The sequence below is a fragment of the Phyllobates terribilis genome, unplaced genomic scaffold (genome assembly GCF_046119375.1).
Source record: "Phyllobates terribilis strain yellow unplaced genomic scaffold, ASM4611937v1 Scaffold_5__5_contigs__length_657084704, whole genome shotgun sequence".
In the NCBI taxonomy this organism is placed as follows: Eukaryota; Metazoa; Chordata; class Amphibia; order Anura; family Dendrobatidae; genus Phyllobates; species Phyllobates terribilis.
The window spans coordinates 460,170,837-460,194,910 of record NW_027362765.1 but is presented as its reverse complement, the minus strand read 5'-3'; the positions used below and the strand labels follow the sequence as shown (position 1 = coordinate 460,194,910).

At 41.1% G+C, this 24,074-nt stretch overlaps 1 protein-coding gene across 1 annotated transcript in view; it reads left to right on the top strand.

Annotated features, from left to right (window-relative positions):
• Nucleotides 1–219: 219 nt before the first annotated feature.
• The window catches only part of PLPP4 (phospholipid phosphatase 4), a 207,710-nt gene continuing 183,855 nt past the window's right edge, over nt 220–24,074 (top strand). The window contains exon 1 of the mRNA XM_073685383.1: nt 220–749. Coding sequence (XP_073541484.1) covers nt 691–749 — 59 coding nt within the window. The 5' untranslated portion in view covers nt 220–690. The remainder of the gene's footprint in view (nt 750–24,074) is intronic.

The window sequence follows — 24,074 nt, the reverse complement described above, 5'->3', positions numbered from 1 at the left end:
AGGTCCCATTCATATGTACTTCTACAAATTTTGACTAGACAAATGCCCATGCACTGGCAATTTATCCAAGCACTTATAAATGCAAGAAAGCATCCACTATAACGTAATATACAATCTGAACCTAAAGGTATCTTTGTAGGTATAGTGTTATAGCATGAATCTGCTAATGAATGTAAGCTGGATTTGTAGAAATCTCAGCCTAGTCATCAGAGGCTTCTTGTGGGAGGCAGTGCCTGTGTGCAGAGGAGGCACTGCTGAAGTCACTGTATATTTGAGGAGATCCTGTGCAGTTGCAGGGGGGGGATTTCCTGGCATGTGTAGAACAACCTGTGTAGTAAGAGTCTCTCACACACTGAGCCCTGATGGTGATAGGTGGCTGCAGAGGACTGGAGCAGTCTCTGGATCACACTGCAGCTGGCTCTGTCACATCTAGGTCCTTTCTGTGCTGACCTCTTCCTCACTACTGTGACAGCAGCACAACTCTCTCTGGAGTGATCTCCCAGGATATCCCCAGCTGTCTCCTCCTGCTCCCTGATCAGACCTGGAGGCTTCATAATAAGTGCAGGTTTCTTCCTAGCAGCGCTGCAGTCACATTTATCCTGGATCCTTCACTTTAGCAGTTCTGTGCATATTGCTGGGTGCCCTGTGCCCTGTGCATGGTGCTGGTGCCAGTGCCTCTGATGCCTGTGGATGATGAGGCCACTATTAGAAGAGCTGGGGATCCGGGCATTGCTGTTCGGAGTCTTTGTGTAAGTACTGGGCTTGAGCCCCTTCTTTCATCTGTAATATATTGCAGCTTATCAAGAATGTAACAAGTTTAATGGAGCTCATCCTATTACCGAGGCTTCCTATTCTGCATGCAGTTGTGGCACATGTGATACATATTTACCATCTCACCTTTTACTGGAAACAGATGTAACAATTGATGTGAAAACAATAACCCATCCATTCAGTGCATCATTGGGTTCTATTAACTCCTTACTAGATGGAAACATCACATTTTACAGAAAAATCCACATCTGATGTGTTTCCTGTGCTGCTTCACATTGAAATCTCTTCGATGTTTTACCAGATTGTCAAACATAAGTCACAATTATCTCCAAAGAACAAGAAGAATTTTAAACAAACACATTCAAGAAGTTCTCCTGAGGGGTTACTATTGATTGTATCCAATCATGTTGGCACTATAGATGCAATGATTGTCATTATGAGGTTAATTAATGGTCATATTTATTGACCTGTTAAGGGTCCCTGTATACAAGGGGTTGTGTGTGCTGTGTCCAGTACCCCATATAATCCCGTATTGACACCTTTTTCTGTATTAATTTATTGCATTTGTTTTAATTTGGGTTCTTAATTGATTTTTGCACATTAATTATTGTGTTATTATATACTTAGATAATTGCATTCAGTCTGAATAGGTAATGCAATATATTGTAGTGCATAACATAAAACCAGACATTTTTAGACCCAGCACCTAATAATAAGTTACATTTTCTACACAATTTGTATCTGGGGAATGTGAGTAGCAGGATTGTCTTCAACTTGCTTCAAACTCTAGGTTAAAGCCTTGATAAACCTCTTATCTGTTGTGTGTGTCAGCCTGGCATGATCAGCTGATAAGCCTCATCTTGTAGTTCTAATCATTGTTGCAGAGGTTATTGTTGTTCAGTCAAGCATCTCTAGGATATTCACTGAATATTACACATTTGTGACATTCTGCAGTGATCTGACTCCTTGGATTTGAGTCACATGTTCTACAGGTGTAGTATTTGATTTAATTCATTAACTACAATGTAATGGTGATAGGATTATTTATGGTAGGGTGGATCTGGACTGTTAGAGACAGGATATTATATATCTGTGTAGAATAATCACTAAAACATCATCAGCAGCAGCCTTCAATTATATTATGTAGTTACCTTACATAAGGAGCATGTAATTAAAAATGTCTTAATGGATACCGTGGTATCTGTTCACCATAGACCTCATTTAAAAAAAAAGAAGCTTAATGTACAGTCCCCCCACGTATAGGAAATGCATTTGGAAGTGTTTTACTTCTAGGAACACTAACTGCAGGATTTCCCAATTACCTTACTTGAATGGAGAATTATAGTGGAAAGCTATAAAATGCTTTAAAGGTTATTTCCAAGATAGCAAGTTATCCTCTTTCCATAGGATTTCTAGTCACATTCTTGGGACCACAGGGGGTCCCAGTGGTTGGACCCCCAGCGATTACAAAAACATGGAATCTGGAACCCAGTCTTCAGTGGTGTGGATGTGTCCATGCTCAACCTTTTCTCCAGTCATTGATTATGGGACTGCCCTAGAAAGCCAAGAGCAGATCTGTTTCCGCAATCCCATAGACGATGAACAGTTGCAAAGCCGAGTTGCAGAACCCTATTCTCCTTTATGCCTTGGGTACCCCAGCCATCAATAAGTGTCAATATTTACTGTCTTGGGGATATCCCTCTAAACAACAATATCATAAAGTGCTCAAGCATTACCAAAATACAGTCAAAATATACAACAATATCAATGTACGCAATCTAACTGGGATAAAGACTGTAAGGATATGGATTAATGAAGATGCTGGTGTTGCCATAATGTCAGGAGAAAAATATTAAGCCTTGAGCGCTACTGATTGGGGAAGTCCATATGGAATAGAAAGTTGATCCAGTGGAATGTAATTTCAATAGAAAATTTATTTTTACTCAAAATTCTAAAAAGCAATAAACATGCATAACATTAAAGTCTTTATGCTTGTTTATAAAGGATTTCTAGAAGACTTTATACCTCTAATGTTATGGCTGTTTATTTTTCTACTTTTGTTTAACATTTTAACAATGAAATACCCATTGAATTTACATCCTGTTGGATATACTTTGCTTTATATCTGAACTCCCCCAACCCCTCGCTCCCAAGGCTCAGTATTTTTCACCAGAGCTCATGTTTATTATTTGTGTGGATGCCCAGACATCATAAATGCTCCTGTGATTCTGCTGCTGCAGGTTCCTTTTGTACTCAGATCTACACCATACGCTGACCCCCAATGTTGTGCCTGCTCACTGTACAAACCCCTAAACTGGTCATCTCTCCCTTGGATTGGTACTAGCCTGAGTCTCCAAACCTATTTTGAAGTTATTTCAGTAGGTGTATTCTAGATAAAATTACTTTAGTTACTTTTTTTTTTGCCTTGTGCTATTTTTTGATGATTTTGGTTCATGAATTTTGTGCAAAGACAAAAATGCTCTTCCTTGTTGTCTATACTGATTTTGGCGTTAAGATCACATCTTTTGTAGTGATGGGCGGACCCGTGGGATTCAGCCGAGCATTTAAATAAATGAACCCGGTCCCCATTCAAATGAATGGGGAGCCCGAACATCCGACGTTTCCCACCCTATCATCTGTGTAACAGCGCGGGAAACACTGGCTCTGATTGGCAGTAAGTTGATTACCGCCGGTCAGAGCGCTGCGGTTCCCACGCTGTCACACAGATGACAGCATGTGAGCAAGCAGCTCTGACAGGCGGTAAAAAGGTTACCGCCAGTCACAGGCATCGGCTGATGATAGTACTACTCTCATCATCACACGCCTGGTCTCACTGATAGCAGCGAGAGCAGGCGTACGCTGAAGAGAGTATTCATCAGCCGGCGCCTGTGCAATAAATAAATGTAAAAATGACATGCAGTCTCCTCTATTTTTGCTAATTAGCTCAAGTAAAGCTGACAGCTGCAAGTTGCAGCCCCCAGCTGTCAGCTTTATATTGGCTGGTTATCAAAAATAGAGGGGTCCCACGCCTTTTTTTATTATTATTTAAATAAATAATTTAAGAAAAAAGGCGTGGGATCACCCCAATTTTTAAAAACCAGCCAAGCTAAGGCAGACATCTGAAGGCTAGTATTCTCAGGCTGGGAAGGGGCTATGGATGTTGGCCCTCCCCAGCCTAAAAATAGCTGCCCGCAGCTGCCCCAGCAAAGGCGCATCTATTAGATGCGGCAATTATGATGCTTTGCCTGGCTTTTCCCACTTGCTCTGATGCGGTGGCAAGTGGGGTAAAAGTTTTGGAGTTGATGTCATCTTTGTAACGTCAGCAGACATCAAGCCCAGAGGTTGGTAATGGAGAGGTGTCTATCAGACACCCCCATTACTAACCCCGTAGTGAAAATTAAATAAAGACACGCACAGAAAAAAGTCCTTTAATTGAAATAAACACTCCCCGCCCTCTTTAACCCATTTATTAATGTAAAATTAAACATAATAAAACACCATATTCCTCACTTGTCTGCCGATAATCCATATGTCTCACGAAGAGGTCAACTCTGCTTCATCTGAGCTGAGCGTCACAGGCAGCGGTTCTCAGGCTCAGCTCAGTGTCTCCTGGATTCACGGCTGAGCGATCGCATCATGCCATCGCTCAGCCATGCAATCTATATGGATTATCGGCTGACAGGTGAGGAATATGGTGTTTTATTATTTTTAATTTTACATTTAATAAATGTGTACAAGAGGGCGGGGAGTGTTAATTTAAAATTAAAGGAGTTTTTCTGTGTGTTGATTTCAAACTCCCACATTGTACCCCTCAGTTAGCAAGAGTCCATTCATTTGAGTAAAGATTTGTACCTGCTTTCACTCTTCCAAGTTGGTATCATTTACCGTAATCATCTGGGCCTCAGCACCTAAAATGGTTCTTAATTTTTTCTTGTTGACCCTTATAGGAGTATCACCTACTATGCCAACCAATGTAATCTCTGTCCTCAGTGCCAGCTATAGTGTTGTGCAGTGTCAGGCCACGGCCCCACTATCAGTATTTGGTCAGTATTCGGTCAGTATTTTTTCTCAGGAGTGGGAGCCAAAACCAGGTGAGGAATAATCAGAGAAAAGGTATAATAGAAACAAGTCACCAATTCTGCATTTATCACCCACTCCTGGTTTTGTCTCCCACTTCTGAGAAAAAATACTGACCAAATACTGATAGTGGGGCCGTGACCTTAGAGTAGCTGCTTTCTCTAAAAACGGCGCTACACCAGTCTGCGGGTTGTGTCAGGTATCGCAGCTCATAAGAAAGCAACTCATTTTTCTATCCCAGTTAACCCCCTTTAATTGCTGCTCAACTTTCAGGTTTTTTTGCTTTTCCCAATTTCGTCAGCGAACTCATAATTTGTCATCTTTTACATTTTTATTTCTTCTTGCAAAATTTTTGTTAGCATATTTTTCCACACATCCATGACTTCTACTTTAAATCTGTTGTTTGAGAAAAGCAGATACATGGGATTATGCTACTTTTTCTACCTTATAAATATGTCTTGTATTGCAACTCCAGACTCCTTTATAGAAGCTCCTTGCCTCAGGATATGTGCGGCATTTACCTGATATATTCATATGGTTGTTTAGTTGTGGTTGTAAAACTTTTTTGTCTTTGCTGATATGTAAATCTTCACTAAATGCACTGACTTTCTGTTCAGTTGTAGATTACTTTGTGCACAAAGAACACAATCTGTACTATCAGAGCTGCAGTGTTCTTCATAGGGAGTGACAGGACCACATCATGTACTACTCACCAGACAAGAGATGAATCTTCAACTCTCTGAGTCCCATTAGTAAATATAGTGCGCTGCAGTGATGAAAATTAGCTATTAGGTAAGGCTTGGCCAAAATTAGTAACAATCTGTATTATACAGTAGAATTGAAATCGCAATTTTGCTATTTAATGTCAAAAAAGTAAAAACAAGTCCTTAAAGAGGATCTGTGAACTCTCCTGAAATGTCTTTTAATAAATACTTGCATTTGCCATGAATAATAAAGTTGACACATTTCTGCCTAGAACGCTGCATTGTGCTGTACCCGTTATACCTCCTGAAAATGTAAGACTAAGGCTGGAGTCGCATGAGCGAATGTCAGCATTTAAGCCGAGTGTCAGTGCACTGTGCACCGATTACCACAAATGAGAGAATCGCGGCACAGGTGCGGAGGAGAGGCGGAAAGTAATTTCTCCATCTCCTCCTTTGCATACGTGGTAATTTGGACTGCACTCGGATGATATCAGAGTGCAGTCCGATGTTTCGCACTCACCAATAGACTTGTATGGGTGAGTGCGATCCAATTCTCTTATGCACTCGCAGCATGCTGCGATTGTTCTCTCATGCCATATCGGCATGAGAAAATAATCGCAGATCTGAGTTGCCCCCATAAAATTACACTGGTCCGAGTGCAATGCGATGTTTTATCGTATAGCAGTCAGCCGTGTTAAACGCTCGTGTGAGCGAGCCCTAATTTGACAACTGGGAACAACCAACTCAGTGCTCACATATTGTGTTACATGACATAAAACACTTGTGTGTTAATCACAAGTCCAAGCACAAGCGCTGGGCTTGGCTCTCTTCTCCTATGGCTGCCTCCCTTTGCAGTTCTTGCTGGGTTTCTCTAGTAACCTGACAAATTTCTCTGACATCATTGTGCTAGGCCTTTTTAAAGCCGGCTCTGAAAGAGGCCAGGTGCTTGAGTATTAACTTAAGTAGTATTGTCCACAGTTGCCTCAAGTTTGTCATGAATGTACTGCTTTTTTCTTAGCTCAGCTCCAACCAAGTGTCCATCATCTTCTCTGTTTCTCCTGACTTCTGTGCTATAACCATAGTTATTTCTGAGTTCATTCCAGTTTTCTTGGTGTTGTCTACATCAACTTTTCAGCAAGTTGCAAACTTCTTGCAACTGTTCTTGGTCTTCTACACCAGGGTTCCCCAACTCCAGTCCTCAAGGCCCACCAACAGGTCATGTTTTCAGGATTTCCTTAGTATTGCACAGGCAGTAATTCCGTCACCTGCACAGGCAATAATTCCATCACCTGTGCAATACTAAGGAAATCCTGAAAACATGACCTGCTGGTGGGCCTTGAGGACTGGAGTTGGGGAACCCTGTTCTACACACCTTGCCTCTGCAATCAAGGTAACACATCTGTTCAAACAAATCTCCAGTATGCCTAGATTACACAACAATACTTTTTCTCTTAAGTGCATGCCTAGAAATTGTTTCCCATCCCGAGGGACCTCTACCATCATGTACAAGGCACATTAGCAACACCTACAGTACATGAACAACACATACACATCTCATGGTTCTTCCTCTCTAGTTGTACAACATGCCCTTGGGTCAAAGTTAGCACAATGTCCAACATTGTTAATCTATCTATATAATTGTCTTATCCCGTCTGTCTGTCTCTGTCTGTCTGTCCTGGAAATCCCGGGTCGCTGATTGGTCCGGCCGCGACCAATCAGCGACGCGGCTCATGTGCGGCACGGAGGTCAGCAACGATGCAGCCGGGAGATGCAGCCGGCTGCTCGCAGCATAAGTCCCCCGACCGCAGGCGCCGCTGACCTCCATGCGGCTATCGTCGGAAGATCAGCGGCTATGGCCGCTTATCTCCCGTGGACAAGTGTGACGCCCCTCCCCTCCTTTCCCCTCCCCTCCTCTCCTCTCCCCTCCCCTCTACTCCCGTCCCTCCCCCCCGCTCGATCAGGACCCCGGCACCCGGCGTCATACTTACCCCTCCCCTCCTCTCCCCTCCCCTCCCCTCCTCTTCCCTCCCCCCTCTCGATCAGGACCCCGGCATCATACTTACCCCTCCAAGTGCCTCCACAGCAGCTCCTGTGTCTTCCGCTGCAGCTCTGTGACGTCTCAGGTCAGAGGGCGCGGTGACGTCTTTACACCGCGCTCTCTCCTGACCGGTCACAGCGCACAGCGTGAAGATGCCAGCTGCACTCGAGTCCAGAGAAGCAGTGAGGTGAGTATTGGATTTTTTTGTTTTTGTATGGGGCCACAGGGGACCTGCATGGGGCACTATGGGGGGATGGGACATCCTGCATGGGGTATTATATATGGGAGAGGTGACATCCTGCATGGGCCATTATATGGGGGGAGAGGTGACATCCTGCATGGGCCATTATATGGGGGGAGAGGTGACATCCTGCATGGGCCATTATATGGGGGAGAGGTGACATCCTGCATGGGCCATTATATGGGGGAGAGGTGACATCCTGCATGGGCCATTATATGGGGGAGAGGTGACATCCTGCATGGGCCATTATATGGGGGGAGAGGTGACATCCTGCATGGGCCATTATATGGGGGAGAGGTGACATCCTGCATGGGCCATTATATGGGGGGAGAGGTGACATCCTGCATGGGCCATTATATGGGGGGAGAGGTGACATCCTGCATGGGCCATTATATGGGGGGGAGAGGTGACATCCTGCATGGGCCATTATATGGGGGGAGAGGTGACATCCTGCATGGGCCATTATATGGGGGGAGAGGTGACATCCTGCATGGGCCATTATATAGGGGGGAATGTGACTTCCTGCATGGGCCATTATATGGGGGAGAGGTGACATCCTGCATGGGCCATTATATGGGGGGAGAGGTGACATCCTGCATGGGCCATTATATGGGGGGAGAGGTGACATCCTGCATGGGCCATTATATGGGGGGAGAGGTGACATCCTGCATGGGCCATTATATGGGGGGAGAGGTGACATCCTGCATGGGGTATTATATAGGGGGGAATGTGACTTCCTGCATGGGGCATTATAAAGGAGGGTCGGGAGACATATGCTAGAATACCCGATGCATTAGAATCGGGCCCCATCTAGTTACTCTAATAATTAGCCAGCCCAGATTCAGTCCAAGCAGTATGTAGGTGCACTTTGGATAAGATTTGCCGCATCCTGCTAGAAATTAGACAATTATAGCAATAGTTGTGCAATAATTGGCCTTTTTTACATTTTCAATTACTCACTGCACTTTACTAAAATAAAGGTGGATCTTACAGGGAGGGGGGTGTCCTCCCGTGGTTAGAAAATTTATTGTAATGTACCTTAAAAATATGGCATATATTGCATTTTAGTGGCTGGAGTAGCTCATGGCTGGCATAGATTTCATTTTCTGGTGCATAGACAGCTCAAAAAATGTGCCAAATTTATTAAAAGGCGTTGATTTCTTATTAAATTTGTTTCACCATACTCCAAAGGGCTACAGACTAATGACTAACATATGAAACACCAGTCTTGCAAAATGTACCCCTTTATGTTATTTTGCCAACTCGTATACCAGCTTGCACAGATTAACATACTGTATTTACCACTAGTAAAAATGTATTTATTAGATTCTTCATAGTAGCCTCTCGTTATTGAGATAACAGGTCTGTACGCTTTTGGCATTCACCCAACCAGCTCCATGAGGTCAGGATATTTATCCTGCGAGGTTCTCATAAAATATACAGTATCACATTGTCAATGTATTTACGACATAGGAGAATGCTGTGAGCTACTAAGTATCAGGGATGCTATATATATCATTGTGATACTTGTACTGGTACTTAATAGCAACTAATGGCACCATAGTGAAGGCTTGACCAATATAGCTCTATGCATTATACATTGGAAGAGAGAATTAGTTGCTATTTTTATTACACTTACCACCGCTAAGTAGCAACTGATAGCACTATATTTATTACCTACTGGCATTGCTATATACATTGCACACAGACACTTGTGATATATGTGTTATATAGCTGTAATTTATTATTTATAGATTATTAGCATTGGATTGATGAGCTCACACACATTACAGCTTAATGTACAATATGACACATTTACACTTATAAGATTGCACAGCTACAAGGGACCACCAGTCCCATATTTTAAATATAAGCATCATTATCATATCATTTATTTTACATATAGATATGCGGTCATTTTTTTAATAGGAATTTTAATATAAACTCCATTTTAATGTATATAGTTGTTGCTTTTGGTGATTTAGCCCCATTGGAGTATTTATTCCATATTCATTGAAAGGGAACCCGTCTCCCGAAAAAATGCTATTAAGCTGCAAATATGGGGTTAATTTGCAGGTTAATAGAGTTGTGAAGCAGCCCAACGCTGGCACTTAGATCCATGCTGCTAGGAATTAAATTAACTTTATTCCCCCGGCAGTGTCCCGATTTTACTCAAGGGGGCAGTGACAGTGCAGGTTCAGTACCCACTATGTATATAGTGAGCAGCAGCTGTAACTGCACCTCCTGCACTGACTGACAGCAGCTCAGCATTACAGCCGGCTGTCAGTCAGTGTCGGGTGAGAGGTTACAGAGTGGTGACTGGACATGCGCCGGAGCTGCCCCCTGACTAAAATCGGGACACTGCCGTGGGAATAAAGTTAATTTCCAATCGGCATCATGGGTCTAAGTGCCGGCGTCGGGCAGCTGCAGAACGCTATTATCCTACAGATTAACCATATATCGGCAGGTCATTCATTACCCATTCATAATGAGTTTGGGTTACGTGAACATGTGCCCAACCACCACTAGTCTCTATTGCACCCTTTTATGATACATTAACAAGTGAAATGAACGGGAGGAGCGTTAATTTCACCAAATTAATCCTCACTCCCATCTTGTAAGCATACAAGCCTGAGCATGAGAAACTTGAGTTATAAGAGTGGCTATACCGTGACCATCGAGCTCCTCCGCGGCAGAGAGCAGGAACGTCATGTGCAAGATTTGCAAAGAGCTGAGGGTGACGATGCTCTAGTAAATAAGGTGTGTTGATTACATAATCAATAATTAATAATGCAAAATTTAAAATTGCGGCACCTTCCCTTTAAATGAATCAACAAGCGTTTCACAATCAAAGTCACCCAAACCATCACACCCAAACTTCCAACCACTTGAACAGACATCTGTTCCCAATCTGTACTCTCCATACCTAGAAATCCCAAATTTAGACTCTTAAGACCTAAGTACATTCTGTAATTCCACTGTTCTCATGTCTTAGCCTGTGATATTTGGACCAAGCTGGTGCTTTCTCATTTATTGCTTTCATTAGTTATTTGTTCACAACAGTTCTACCATGAATGTCTGATTAAGGCTATGTGCCCACGTTGCGGAAATGAAGCGGAAAATTTGCATTTCTTTTCCGCATGTCCTTTCCTGGAAAAACGCATGCGGAATTTCACACGCGTTTATCGCGCGTTTTCGACATGCGGAATTGCCTTGCGTTTTTTATTGAATTGAAAAGGCAAAAATTAATTGACATGCTGCGGATTTTTGTGCGCATCAAAAACGCTGCGGAAAAATCCGCAGCATGGGCATAGAACTTGCGGATTCTCATTGGGGACCATGGGGGACGGATTACCAAGCGTTTTACAAGCATTTCCACTGCGTAAATTCCGCATCAAATACGCTTGTAAAACGCTACGTGGGCACATACCCTAAGGCAACAATTGAGGAATAAAGTTGGTCTCCAATGTTGTGGACATTAGGTACTGGGGGCATTTAGTTTTCTGTTTTAGTTAGTCTATAGGCCGAGCAAAAAATTTGCGTCATACACTATTTGCATCCAAAATTCGGATCGCACTCAGCCATGCAAGTCAATGAGTCTGTGGAAAAAATCAGACTGCACTCGGGTGACACATTTTCACGAATTGACAGAATGGTGAAGATGGAGAAATTATTTTTTCCATCTTCTCCTCATCCGAGAAAATCTGTTCACATTCTGATCATGCCCTGATCACACACTGATCAGAGTGTGATCAGCATAATCGACCCCATTCTCTCCGATGAGAGATAATACGGTGGTGTGACCCTAGCCTTTCACTGACAGGCAATAATTGAGCCATATTTGTCATGCTAAATGCAGGAGATTTTGATATAATTTGCACCTAAAACAACATGAATCACTATAATAAATAATGTCAAAGAAATGGACCATCTTAATAATATGCTCCAATGCTTTGAAATATATGTCTATTAATAATAATAATAATATTATTATTATTATTATTATTATGTATTTCCAAGCATTATTCAGAAGCAAAAATTAAATGATTGGTGGCTTAAGTTCCCTAGGTGGAGGGGGGGGGGGAGTGTGTAATTAAATCTTTGTTTCTCTCAAAACAAACATTTATTTTAATAGTTCACTATAAAGATAAATATTTGTTATTGGCAAAACAGAATTTTGTAATATTTATTTTTGCTACACAATAAACCATAGCAAAAATATACTATACAATGACAGAATTGCTACAAGAATTAATACTGTAACATTGATAGAAAAATAAAAAAAAAAGTTATGGCTCTTAGAATGCAGCTAACCCAAAAAAAACTTTTGTTTTCCAAAAGTCATATTTTTATTCTGCAAAAGTACGAAAATATAGTATATAAAAAAAAAACATATACTTATTTGGTATCGCCACATTCCTAAGAGCCCAGAGAGTCAACTTGCACAATAAAGCAAAAAAAGTGCAGAAAAAAAAAAGTTTCTTCTTTGATCTTGCCCAGAGAGAGTTAATATATAACTTATATATTCCCAAAATGGTGTCCAATACATCTCAGCCCAAGAAGAACGAGCCCTTACAACATCATTGACTGAATATAAAATAAAACATTGTCTCTTGCAATGCAAAAGTTTAAAATATGAAATTGAGATGGGACCAGTTGGAGGACTGCAGTGTGAAGACAAAGCAGCCAACAAATGCTCAGCGCTGTGGCCAGGTCAGTATTCAGTGACCACTGGACGGGAGCCCTGAAAACTGCCTTCTACCTGCCGGCATCCACAGCTGCGCTTTTGATCATCCAGCCTGGCACAATGTTGTGTGTGTGCATCACGCTGTAACGACGATGTGTCGCCAGGCTAGCTAATCAAAAGAGGATCCGATAAGAGAAAAAAATGCAACACTCCAGCTTCATCCAAGGTGTTTTATGAATCAGACAAGCCTGGTGAATAAAACACCTTGGATAAAGCTGGATGCCATCAGGTATGAGGCTCTTCGCAAGACTCTTATCCAGCAGCTATGGAATACTGACCTGGCCAAAGGGCCAGAGTCTTGTGAATCGATTTGCTCATCCCTACTCGGCACCTCTGGAAACTCCTTCAAGACTGTAGGAAAGTCATTTAAGTTGACTGCCTGATGAAGCAGCTTAACAGAATGTCAAGGATGTGTAAAGCGGTCTTCAGAGTAAAAGGGGAGTACTTTGAGAAATCTAAGGTAATTCATGGTTTTGCTAACTTCAAGGGAATCTGCCACCAGGTTTTTGTCACCTATTCTGAGAGCAACATAATGTCGAAACAGACCCTAATTCCAGTGATATGTCACTTACTGGACTGCTTAATGTAGTTTTGATAAAATCACTGTTTTATCAGCAGAAGATTAGCACTAGAGGACTAGTAAACCTGCTGCTATGTAGTCCTCCATGTTCGTAAGCTCTGTATAACCCACAGAGTGCACACAGATAGCAGCCAATCAGAGCTCATCAGAGAACTTGTAAATCTGCAGCAGATAAAACTGTGTTTTTTTTATCAAAACTACAGCAAGCAGCCCAGCAAGTGATGCATTACTGGAATCAGGGTGCCCTCAGAAGGCATGGCAAATATCTAGTGACAGAATGCCTTTCAATCTGAATTTACAATGTTCACATTTCAATAAGAACAAGGAAAACCATTGCACCATTGCATGAACAGGTGTGTCATAATTTTTCACTTGTAATATAGTTTGTGGTCAATACAAAGAACTGGCACATGATTTACTCCTGCAAAGAATGAAGTCCTAAGAAGATATTAAAATTAAGTGAATACAACCTCAGATGAACAACAACACATGACAAATTACACAGTCATTTTTTGTTTTACAGAAACTATGCCAAAATGCAGAAGCATAATGGGAAAAATCAAGTACACCCTTATTGCTTCCATAGGAGTTAAAGGTAATCTGTCAGCAGGATTTCACTCCTTATACTATTTATATGCGCATGTAGCTCTTTCAAACACAAGTCCAGCAATACGTTTACAAAACCAGTCTGTTCCTCTATTATGGAGAAATCAGCATTTGAATTGATATGTAAATGAGGCTGTGAATCTGAAGCCTCTGTCACTCCAGCTCTCCTCCCTGCCCAGTGCTGCCTCCTCCTGCTTAGCTGAAAGCCACTATGCTGTGTGACTTCAGGTAAAGCAGCCATCAGTCAAGCTGAATGAGGCGTAGCCAGGCAAGGAATAGAGCTGGAGCGACAGAGGCTTCAGATCTAGCATAGTCATTTGAATATCAATTCAAACGCTGATTTTTCATTAGCTGAGAAATGGACTGGCCATGTAAAGGTATTGCTGGACTTGGCTTTGAAAGCACTACTTGCGTATATAAAAACTTTGGGGTGTGAAATCCTCCTAACAGATCCCCTTTAAGAATGTAAGTAGCAGTCAGGTGCTGCCAATCAAATTCCCACAATTAATTGTGCACCAGCTAGTGTGAACACCTCTACAATATCAAGTTTTGTCAGTTTGCTGGTCTGGAGCATTCAGGCGGGGGTTAACATTTCATGCAAGAAGAACATCAGCAATGAACTTAAAGAAGCAGCTTTTGCTATCTATTAAACTGGGAAGGGTTACAAGGCCATTTCCAAACAAATTGGAACACACCAGAAAATGTACATCAGAATGGCTTAAATAGAAAAGAAGCAAGGATTTGCAATGGCCCAGTCAAAGTCCAGATCTCAGCCAAATTGAATTGTGTGGTGGGACAATAAGAGAGTTGTGCAAAATAGACTCATTCCCAAAAACCTCAATGACGTTAAGCAATGTTGTTAAGAAGAGTGTGCCAAAATTCTTCCCGAATGATGCGAGAGGCTGATAAAGTCATATCAAAGATGATTGCTTCAAGTTATTGCTGCTAAATATGGTTGTGCCAGCTCTTGATTCCTGGGGTGTACTTAATTTTTCACAAACGTGCTTTAGTATGTTGGTCTCATATTTGCTAAATAATGACATTGTGTTATTTGGTAATTTGTCACGTGTTATTCATCTGAGGCACTTTTTGCCCAATTTTAAGACCTGCTAAGGAACATATTTTTCTTGTTATGTCCTGATATGTAAAACCATAGAATTCTCAAAGCGTGTAGTTTTTATGTTCATGAGTGTAATTAGGAAATGGTTCTTTACAGTTAATGCAGTAAACCTGTGGAATGTCCTACCACAAGAAGTATGCACATTGTCTTTTCACAGAGGAGGAGGACTTGAACTCTAGTGCCACTTATTGGATGTAGCAATCCTAAAAATCAATATTGACCCTTTAACAAGCCTTGTCACATGGTTTACGATAAAAGCCAAACCAAAATCTGAGACAGCCAAATCAGATTTTATGCACTGAGGAGGGGCAACATCCTGAAACACGTGTCTGCAAATTGAGATTCTGGTTTGGCTTTTATCCTAAGTCATGAGGCAAGACTCGTTAAAGGGTCGATATTGAATTGTATGATTGCTATATCCAATAAGTGGCACTAGAGTTCAAGTCCTCTTCTTCTCTGAAGAGTGAATTTACATATTTAATTTCCCAGAGGAGCATTGCATGGCCTATAAGTCTCCTTACTCTGACATGCTGGGCTTGTCACTCTATACAAGGAGAAACCTTACCCCTTACACCACAAGGAGTAGTAATGGCAGCTACAATATCAGCATTTAAAGAGGGTTGGATGCTTATCTATAAACAAATAGTATTTAGAGCTATAAGTAATCTAGCGAAAAAAGAATTGATTGAGAAAGGTTGAATTTGAAGGACCTGTCTTGTTTTTTTTTTTTAACTTATACAACACTGTAAGCAAAAGCTTCATATTATATTATAGGTTAGGTCAGAATGGCTAACAGATTGTGTTTGGAAAACAACTGATGTTTCACTGTATGGAATAAAGTGAGATAAATGCCAGCTGGACCCAACAAACTGGGCATCATGGTCTCGAATTGTGGAGGAGACCATGCATGAAGCAATGGACAATCATCTACAATTCAGCCATGGCCCGTCTGGGTCTTTTAACAGCATTGTGATGCTCTGTTTCTATGTACTCATTCACAGTGCCATGGTTTAGGGCAATTCAGAGTCAAATTAATATTGTTGTTCAGAAAAATTCAATTTCACCACTGCCTAAAGTAATTTAGGATGTCATTATAGTATTTTTTATTATTTCAGATATTGCAGCGTTTTGCTTTAATAGTGTGCACTTTATAATAGGCTTCCTCACCTCCTTTCACATAACCTGATTATTTGGAAATGAAGTGCTTCTTGTCCCTTAGATTAATGTCCAAATTCACGGCTCATTGTTTCAGCAGGTTCGGTCATTCCTTTTGTGCTCTTTTCCATTGATTTCTGCAAGGTAGACTCATTGAATGAAAAAGACAGTGCTGTATGCTATGGATCCAATCAATAGAAGTAGAAACTGTGGCATATGAAGCAACTAGATAGTGCGAACGTGCTGTTCTTCATTCCCAGATTTTGGCTACAGAAGTTATTAATGTCCATTAAAAGATCTGATATTTTCTTCTCTTGGCATCCTTCAGAAAATTCAATGTTAGAAACAATATTAAGATTAATTGATATCAATCTTCAGCAAAAAAAATTCAAATTCATTGGAGTTTGGAGAAGTTAAAAAGGTTGTCTGAATTAGAAAAAAATTATTTGGATTGAAAGTGAGGGAATTTTGAGAAGTATACAGAGATCTTCTGTTCAAAACCATCATTTATTAGGGGACTCAACATGAAATTTTTGGGGTCATTATCCAGTGCTTCATTTCACTTGTGGTGGCACTGCAGGGAGATGTTACACTTGCTTCCAGGTTCTCCTCAGCAGATTTGTGGGTCCAGCAGCAGAACTCCCTATAATCAACATATTGTTGAGCAAGCCTAGAAACAATGGTCACCAACTCTTTTACTTTGCAGTAAATACACAAATCACAGATATGGGGCCGAAAACAAATTTGTTTAAACGTGTTCAAAAATATGAGGTATTTTAAATAAAGACATGTTTTTCAAATAGAGGAAAACAATATGAACTCAATGGGGAAAAAAAATAAAATAAAAACCATTTAGTATGTTGCACATTTTCGGGCTTTGTGGTGGGCTCAGTACTTTGAGGCATGGATCTCAATAATGATAAATAATATTTTGCATTGGAATTGTTCTAATGGTTGACAGACATGGACTATTTTCACTTATTCCAAAAATATTACATAAGATTAAAATCCGGACAGTTTGCTGACGTGTCATTAAGTTTATATGCGTTTCCTTAAGAAAAGCTTTAACAGGCAAGTGGCTAGATGCATTGTTATCCTGGAAAATGACTGCATGATCTGTCATTTTGATGACATAAGAAAAGTGTCCACAATGTTCCTTCTCCCTAGTTCTTTACCTAACCTGCAGCTCAGTACCATAAATGAGTAGAAGCATTTCATTGTTTTCTTCGGTCAATCATGTTTATGTTTCATTAGGATGGAACCAGACAGTTAATTTCCTTGCCTAATGCAGATTGGTGATTCATCACTGATTATCACTTTCATCCAATATCCAACTTTCCCTGGTTATTCATACTCCATGACTGCTTCCCTGCAGCCCATTATAACTTTGTTTTCTACCTTGTAGGTATTAAGGTGAATTTACACTGCATGATTAGTATTCCTAGGAACCCCGACGAATGATCAAAACATTTGTTCGTTGGGTGAAATTATCTTTTAGTTTGCTCAGAAGCTCATCGTTCTCGGCAGCACATTGTCCTGGGTAAAAAGGACCTGTGCTGCTGAGAGCAATAGCAGAATATGCGTACTAAATGATATGTTAGAGAACACAGACATGACAAATTCTTGCTCTGACTATATGTAGCACATATTCAGAAGCATGAGGACATTTTACAGCAGTACTGAGCAGTGTAACTGTGAAACCAGCTCTAGAGTGAGATAAAACACTTCCCAATAAACAGCAGCACTCTTTTTTGTGCATGTATCTTGGATTCTGTCTCCCTTTAGCTTTTTTCCTATTCACATAGTGTGGTAGATCATGCTATATTCTTTACGCCAGCAGAGTGAGGCTTCAGTGTAGAGGACGATTTCGATAAGTGGAGAAAGAAGCATAGTTCTCTAATTAGATAATCATCAAAAATGTAATTTATTTCAGTTCTTCAATTCAAAAATTGAAACTCGGGTATTATATAAAGTTAAATAGGAATACATTCCTACAACAAGGATACCATCCACTGGTAATAGATGAACAAATTCACAGAGATACAAGGATACCAAGAAGTAGCCTCCTAATTACAGACAAAGGGAGGACAACAACAGGGTACCTCTTGTCACATACAACCCCCACATGAACATCCGAAGGAAAATTGGTGCTGAGCCCCAACCCATATTCCACAGAGACCACAAACTGAAAGAAATATTCCCAGAACTACCACTTCTCTCCTACAAACAGCCCCCTAACTTAAGGAATCTCCTTGTCAGAAGTGTCCTCTCATCACCATCAGTGACAGGCATATTTCCATGTAAAAACAAAAAATGCAAAACTTGTACCCACATATTACCATCAAATACAGTCTGCATACCTAACACAAATCAGGACTACAAAATCATGGATGTCTTTTCATGTACATCCACCAATGTGGTGTACATGATACAATGTACAAGGTGCTCAGAAGGAGTTTATATTGGAGAAACTATGCAAAGGCTGCAAACGAGAATGAATTTACACAGACACACAATTAAGAATGAACTGGATACACCTGTGGGAAAACATTTCTCTGGCCGGGGACACTGCATAAAAGATCTAAAAGTTTTAATACTAAAAGGTCACTTCAAGGGCAACAGAGAAAGAAAGAAAAATTTGGGAATTCAAATTGATAAGGATGTTGAATTCACTGACAACAGGACTAAATATAACACCTGGGCTTATGACTCACTACATGGACACAATTCACACCTCCAGATAATTAAACATCCCCAAGGCCTCTCATTTTGAAACAAAAAAAACCTAGTTTGCTCTCCCTAACTTATCAGTAGGAGGCATCACAACTTATACATGAACAAACGTCTTGTAACATCTCTCAAATGCTGTGCCTTTTGTCTTATGAATTCATTTGTAATCTTGCCTGAAGAAGGAGCCCTTGTGCTCTGAAAGCTTGCATATATAAATTTTTTTTCTGGTTAGCCAATAAAGGTATCACTCCAAGAATACTTTTGTCATTTTTGGCCTAAAAGTATTTACATCGTATTGAAGAACTGAAATAAATTAACTTTTTGATGATATTCTAATTTTGTGAGAAGCACCTGTACATTACATCATTTCTTCTCTTCTCTTTTATTATTGATTTATTAAATAAAATCAAAACCATGGTTGCTCTTTAAAGTATACTTTAGAGACTGACCTGAATTGCTGCTACATGTAACAGAAGCGCTTATGTAAGGGAATCGATGGCAATTCCAGTTCCTTCTCATACAATATTATTTGTGTTCATTTACAATATAAACATTTTATCCTACCTACAATTAGGATTTCCTTATCTTGTTTCAGGATGTAACAAATATCAAAAAGGCATTTTGAAATCACTTTTTTGGTAGAAGGGTTTGCCATTGGTGGGGTGCTCAGTGATCGGCTTTGTGGTAAACTGACACGTGAACTGTGCTACCACATGGAAAATAAAACTGAACACCGTTTACACTGAAATCAATAGGCTTTCTCTGTAATTCATGACTATGCTGGCTCTTTTAAAACGAGATGCTCCACGAAGCTGCTCTTCATCCTAATAGAAAAGGACCCTTAAAGTCTAATAAGTACTTGAATACTCCTTCAATCTCGGATCTGCATTTCTCATCTGTTATACTTGATATCACCTGCAATGAGGAAAGGAATAAAGACCTCCGCATTGCAAATTTTGAGTGAAGCATTAAAATGAAATATCAAGAGACTTGTTAAATTTTTTTAGTTGGTAATTTTCTTTGGAATGAAATAACTATGTGAATTAAATATGGAAATATATGCATTTGTGGGATGAATATTAATTGCAAATATGTTGTAACTGTATTTTTGTATTTCCACACAGATGACATAACCCACAAAGTTGAAGAAGCAGAATTTTGTATGAGATACAGAATAAATCACATGAAATGTATATGTAAACTTTACATAGCTTACGTTGCTTGCTTTGTATTAATCTTGATCAGGGGATGTTATTCTCTCATATCTCAGGTCAGCAGAAAGGCGTATTGGTGGTCATAAAGTGGTTAAATGGGTTGTCCACAACTCAGACAACCCCTTCTCAATCCATATGGTTTCCCTGTGTAGAATAATAACACTTCTACTCTCCTCCAGTTCTTGCGCCATACCAGTGGTGTTAGCACTGGCTCTCCCGGGGCTTGCGTGACATTGTTACGTTATGCAATCTCTGCAGTTAATCAGCAGCCGCTTGACACTCCCCGCCTTCTGACATATAGCATACTTCCAGATCAATTGAGAGAGCAGCAGTTGTCCCTTTCCCCAGATGTATATGATTTGTCTGAAGGAGGGGAGAGTGAAGTGGCCGCTGATTGACTGCTGAGATTGTGTAACGTAAAAACGCAAGCCCCGAGAGAGCCAGCGCCGACACCGCTGGTATGGCACCAACACTGGAGGTGAGTATAAGTGTTATTATTTTACTTGGGGCAAACATAGAAATGGAGAAGGGGTGGTTTTTTTTTTTTTTTTGTGTATTGGACAGCCCCTTTAAGGCCCTCACTCTCTATAATGTGGGGAGACTCTTTTCTCCAGTTGCCTGGACTCACATTCAGCATGCAAGAAGAGTCTCTCTCCACCAGTCCTGGACTCCTGACTCAGGGACCTGCTTTTCCTGACTTGCCTGTCCCAAATACAGATCCTTGCTTTTGCTTCCAATGTAATGATCCTACACAATGCGTTAGGCACCTCTAGCAAAGGTACTGGCTCTTATCAGCAAGGAGGTCATTAGAGGCATAACTTGAAGCTTCTGGCATAGTTTTTTGTGCTAAACTTATAAACTGGGCTAAGGGAATCTTTTGAGCCCCTTTTCCTCCAGGAGGTCGTGCAGTACTTTAAAGCTCCCACTCAACTATCCTAATAGTCCAAAATGTTACCACTTATGCAGACACACACATTACGCCCAAAGCTGTCACAAAGCTTCTGTATCACACCAGGATATGTGACAGTAGCCACCAGGACATGTGACAGTAGCCTCCAGTAACCGGGTCTATTCTCCCAGGTGCCATGTCCTGCATCTAACAGGAGATGACCTATAGCACCATTTCTGCCCACATGGTGAAATATAGTTTGTTAGATAAACCATCGTAATAGCAAAACCTTAAGACATAGAGGAAAAAATGCCAACAACATATTGAATTTTTCACAGTGCCGCTGACCATCAGGGATGTGGAGATATGGACCCCTCCCGATCTAATATTGATAAAAGCCTGGATTACTGCTTTCATATCTTCTCTCACCTGGAGAAATAGTTCGTTTACTGATCTCTTGATTGTGGCACTGTTTTCCTTGAAAAGATTTTCGGTCAGCTGCCTTAATAATATTTACTAACCTTGGGCATCTTGTTATAAAATAGAGATTTTTGCCAGGATATTTGGCTCATCCGAGCCGCTTGGCTTTCAGTGACTCATTGGGCTGCGTTGTGAGATCAGTAATCCTTTTACTGCATAATATTATGGTCTGTTGTAGCCTGATAGAACCAGCAAATGTGTAATTAGGTTTGTATGACATAAAAAAAGTTTCTCTGGACTTTAGAAATTGGCATTTTAGATCTGCTGTACAAGTTGGAGGCTGAGACATCAAATAGGTAATTACATATTAAATGTTTGCTAATTTTTTTTTTAACATTCGAGAATCTTACATTTTATGTTACTCTTTAAAGAAGTTATTCCAGGAGGCTCCTGTACATTGTAACTATGGATGCAACACTGCTAAGTGGTGAGAACTTCTTATTACCATTTAAAGGGAATCTGTCATCAGGTTTTTGCTAGCTAATCTGAGAGCAGCATGATGTAGAGACAGAGACCCTGATTCCAGTGATGTCACTTGTTGGGCTGCTTGCTGTAGTTTTCATAAAATTTAGTTTTGTGTAGTCTTCCTTATTCATAAGTTATGTATAACCCTGCCACACCACTGATCGGCAGCTGTCTGTGTATGCTGTGCATAGGCAGAAAGCTGCCAATCAGTGGTGTGGGTGGGGTTATACAGTTTTATCTAGTAGTTTCCATCACACTCTCTGGCTTTAAGTAAAGGCTCCCATACACATAAGATAGCTGTCAACTGAACGATCATTCACTCATCAGCTATCTCTCCCAGACGCCCCAAAATCACAAGAAAATTCAGCTCAGCCACACATTCATGGGCTTTCAAAGGGGAGCCTGAAGAAATCTGCCTCAAGGCATCTCTGGCATCAGTTTTTTATTTTTGTTGGGTGTCAAAATTCCAACTTCCCGACCCTTATGTTCCCCCAACATGATATGAATGGACACGTCAGGGGGCTTATCTACGGTTGCCATCCAGCCAGTAAACCACCAGTCAGATTTTAGATCTGGAGAATGGTGCAGGAAAAGTTTTTTGCTGACAATAATAAGTGACAGTCTACTTTCTTATTTTACTGGCACATTGCAGCCCCAGCACTAATGTGAAGACCCTCCCATAGCTCGCTATGAAGACAGCTATTGGCTAATGGCTACAAATAACCACACAAATAATCAAAGTGGAAGGTCTGATTGGCCAGTAGTCTGATTGGCCAGTAGTCCCTGTCAATCTTTTCATCTGTTACCGGAATGAGAATAAATTAAGCTCTTCGCTACTCCCTATTTCAAGTAGGAAATAAGCTGACGTCTGGCCAGTGGTGTAACTTCAAGCAAGTGCGGACTACCATTTGTGCAGCCGCACAGGGACCCAAGAGGTAAGGGGGCCCACTACCACCTCCAAAGCGGAATTGGTGGAATTTTGCATTTTTGGACTGCAAATGGTCCATATTCTGTTCTTTCATACACTGTCTGTTTCCGCCAGTGAGCGTGTGGGTCCTAAGGCAAAATCTTCAACAGTCTTTCTATTTGGGACCTTTTGGCCCCCCTAAGCAGTCGGGAGGTCTTGTAATAGAGCTCCGTACTGTTTTCATCTCTGTTTTAGTGCAGGTCAAGATCCTTATGCTCAGCGCTGAAAACACAAGCAGTGTACCAGAGCCAGGCACATGTTAAAACATGACATAAATTACTATCCTGGCGCCTATCTCTTAAGGATACTGTGTTAACTTCTTGCCTACCACATAAGTAAGGAATCTCAAACTTATTAACATTAATTCTGGGGTCAGGCTGCTGCTGTCACTCTGATCTTCACGCTGCACCGCTTGGTACAGCTCTGTCCCCTTGTCTGTGCCGTACACTGACAGTGTGGCTCACAGCCGCAGGGAGAAATCATTTACTATTTATTCAGTGGCATAAAGGTTAATATCATCTTGCATATGCCATAAATATACAATTACAGGAGAACAGCCAAGATAGTGACACTTGGGCTGTGTTCCCGTTGATGGCTATGTAAGGAGCCTCCATAGCTGGTTCCTTGTTATCGGGAGGTAACTTTTTCTCTCAGTAAACTGACGCGCATGCAACAGCCCCTATTTTACTCAACAGGGTTATTTAGGTGAAGTGTCTTTTATTTAACAGATCATCCTTAGGATGAATTCAGTTTTATGTCCTGAGAATTTCCAAGACCGATGTGAACACAGCCTAACCAACCCGCAAGGTCAGGATGATGTACATGACCAAGCTATTTCCTTTAAGGGAATCTGTCAGCACACTGTGTTATGTAATCTAAGAGTAACATGATGTAGGTGCTGTGAGCCTGATTCCAGTGATGTATCACTTACTGGACTGCTTGGTTCAGTTTTGATAAAATTCCTGTTTTCCCTGTTGTAGATGCAGCAGTTCTTTAAATGCTGAGCTCTGTATAACCCTGCCACCACCACTGATTGGCAACTTGATGACAATGCACAGTGTACACAGGAAGCTGCCAATCAGTGGTGGGGGCGGGGTTACATAGATTAGCTTGACTGTCTTGCTTGTGAGACTTAGTCCTCTAGTGATAATCTCCATGTGATAAAACTGACGCGCCCCGTGGGCCGGGGGGTACTCGGCAGCCGGGCCTCCGGTTGCTGGGGGATATCACGGTAGCTGGCCCAGTCCGTGACCCAGGGCGGTCAGTAAAAAGGGGGATATCTATAAGGGA